At 57.4% G+C, this 1,719-nt stretch overlaps 1 protein-coding gene across 1 annotated transcript in view; it reads left to right on the plus strand.

Annotated features, from left to right (window-relative positions):
- Positions 1-263: 263 nt before the first annotated feature.
- The window catches only part of LOC104522863 (homeobox protein aristaless-like 4), a gene marked incomplete at its 5' end in the record, with an annotated part of 1,858 nt that continues 402 nt past the window's right edge, over positions 264-1,719 (plus strand). The window contains one exon of the mRNA XM_010165268.1: positions 264-408. Within this exon, the coding sequence (XP_010163570.1) occupies positions 264-408 (145 nt within the window). The remainder of the gene's footprint in view (positions 409-1,719) is intronic.

Raw genomic sequence — 1,719 nt, forward strand, 5'->3', positions numbered from 1 at the left:
TCAATAGCATCACCACGGCCAGGATGGGGCCATGGAGGGGGAAAGCCCTGGAGCTGCTGGGGTAGCAGCACACTGGGATGTATTTGCACTTATCCAAGACTGGGAACACGGGGCAGGACTCCCACTCCCCCAGGGGCTCGTTTATGGAGCAGCACCCTGGCCTCACAACCCACCCAGCAAAGCCCTACATGCCCATGGGCTCCCTGGGGCCACCAGCCACTGCTGACCCCCTGTTCCCAGCCCCCTGTCCCCCTCTCCCTTAGGTGTGGTTCCAGAACCGACGAGCCAAATGGCGCAAGCGAGAGCGGTTTGGCCAGATGCAGCAGGTCCGGACTCACTTCTCCACCGCCTACGAGCTGCCCCTGCTCACCCGTGCTGAGAACTACGCCCAGGTGAGCACGTCCCCATCCCCGCTCCATCTGTCCCAGTGTCTGCTGGACACACCAGCTCTGCTCCCAGTCCTCCCACCAAGTGATGCTTCACTTCTCGGGTTCATCCACCCATCCTCAGGCAGAGCATCAGGGCTGGGGTGTATTACCAAAGGGAATTATTTAGCTGGGTGTCCTGCTCAGCTACCTTCATGCCCTGGCCCAGTGCAGTCATCTCCAAAGCTGGCACCAAGCCCAGCCTTGTTTGATGGCTGTTTGGGCATGGGTCACCATGCTGAGCACAGCCCATGACACCCTCCTTCTCCCACTACATGTGCTGCTGCCCACTAACTCCCTTCCAAAAGGTCCTGAAGGCTATTGAAAGCCTTAAAACCAGCAGTTCCCAGGAAGGCTTCCTCTTGCCATGCCTAGGTTTCCACACTTCTTCTTTAGAAGGTTGGCCAAAAGCATTTTTTCCTCCTGGCTAATTCCCACAGCCATCACCCAGCGATGGGCTGTGGTGCCTGCAGAGCACTTGGTGACATCTGGGGATGCTTCCCAAGGCTGTTGTGGGTTTCTGCTCCAAAGGAAGGGTGACAGTCCAGGGACTGTCAAGACCATTCTTGCCCTGGCCTAGGAGGCAAGTGGCACAGTTCCCTCCCTCCTTCACCTCCCATCCTGGGAAACCTGCCACCACAGTAGCCTCCTAAGCAGTGGGTCAGCCCCTGTTCCACAACGCTGCCAGGGTGGACGGGCCTTCATTAGCTCAAGGGCCAGGCTGTGCTGCCACAAAGCATTCCCTCCATCCTGCCGGCTCCTCTTCCCACCACCCAGAATCTGCTCCAGGGTGCAGTTTTGCAGGGGTGATGCTCTGAGCCCAACAGATCTGCTGGGGTTCCTCCTCCCCTCGACACCCCGGCTGTCAGCTCCCTCCCCGAGAGCTCCCACTGCACCAAAGCTCCCCCGCAGCCAAGCTGAGAGTGTGTGACCTCTCTCCTGCTTGGCGTGTCCCCCAAACCCAACGAGAAGTCCTTATGAAATAGCTGAGAGATGCCAAAGCAGCTTTTCAAGCAGGGGACACTCTCAGCAGCCTTTTTCAGCCCTCACCTTCTCTTCTCTTTGTAACTGAGACTTCTCCTTCCCTCCTCACCACCCTCCTCTCCCAGCTTGCGAGATCAAAAAAAAAAGAAAAGAAAAAAATAAATAAAATAAAGCAATTTGTAGGAGGTAGGAGATCAGAGAGGGCCCAAGGGTGGATGGTGCAGCAGAGTTGGGGGTGAAGGGTCTTTTGCTCTCTTGCTCCAGCCGCTCACCTCCTCCATGCGTGCCCATCCCTCCTGCCAGCACACAC

The sequence above is a fragment of the Antrostomus carolinensis genome, unplaced genomic scaffold (genome assembly GCF_000700745.2).
Source record: "Antrostomus carolinensis isolate BGI_N321 unplaced genomic scaffold, ASM70074v2 scaffold35813, whole genome shotgun sequence".
Classification (NCBI taxonomy): domain Eukaryota; kingdom Metazoa; phylum Chordata; class Aves; order Caprimulgiformes; family Caprimulgidae; genus Antrostomus; species Antrostomus carolinensis.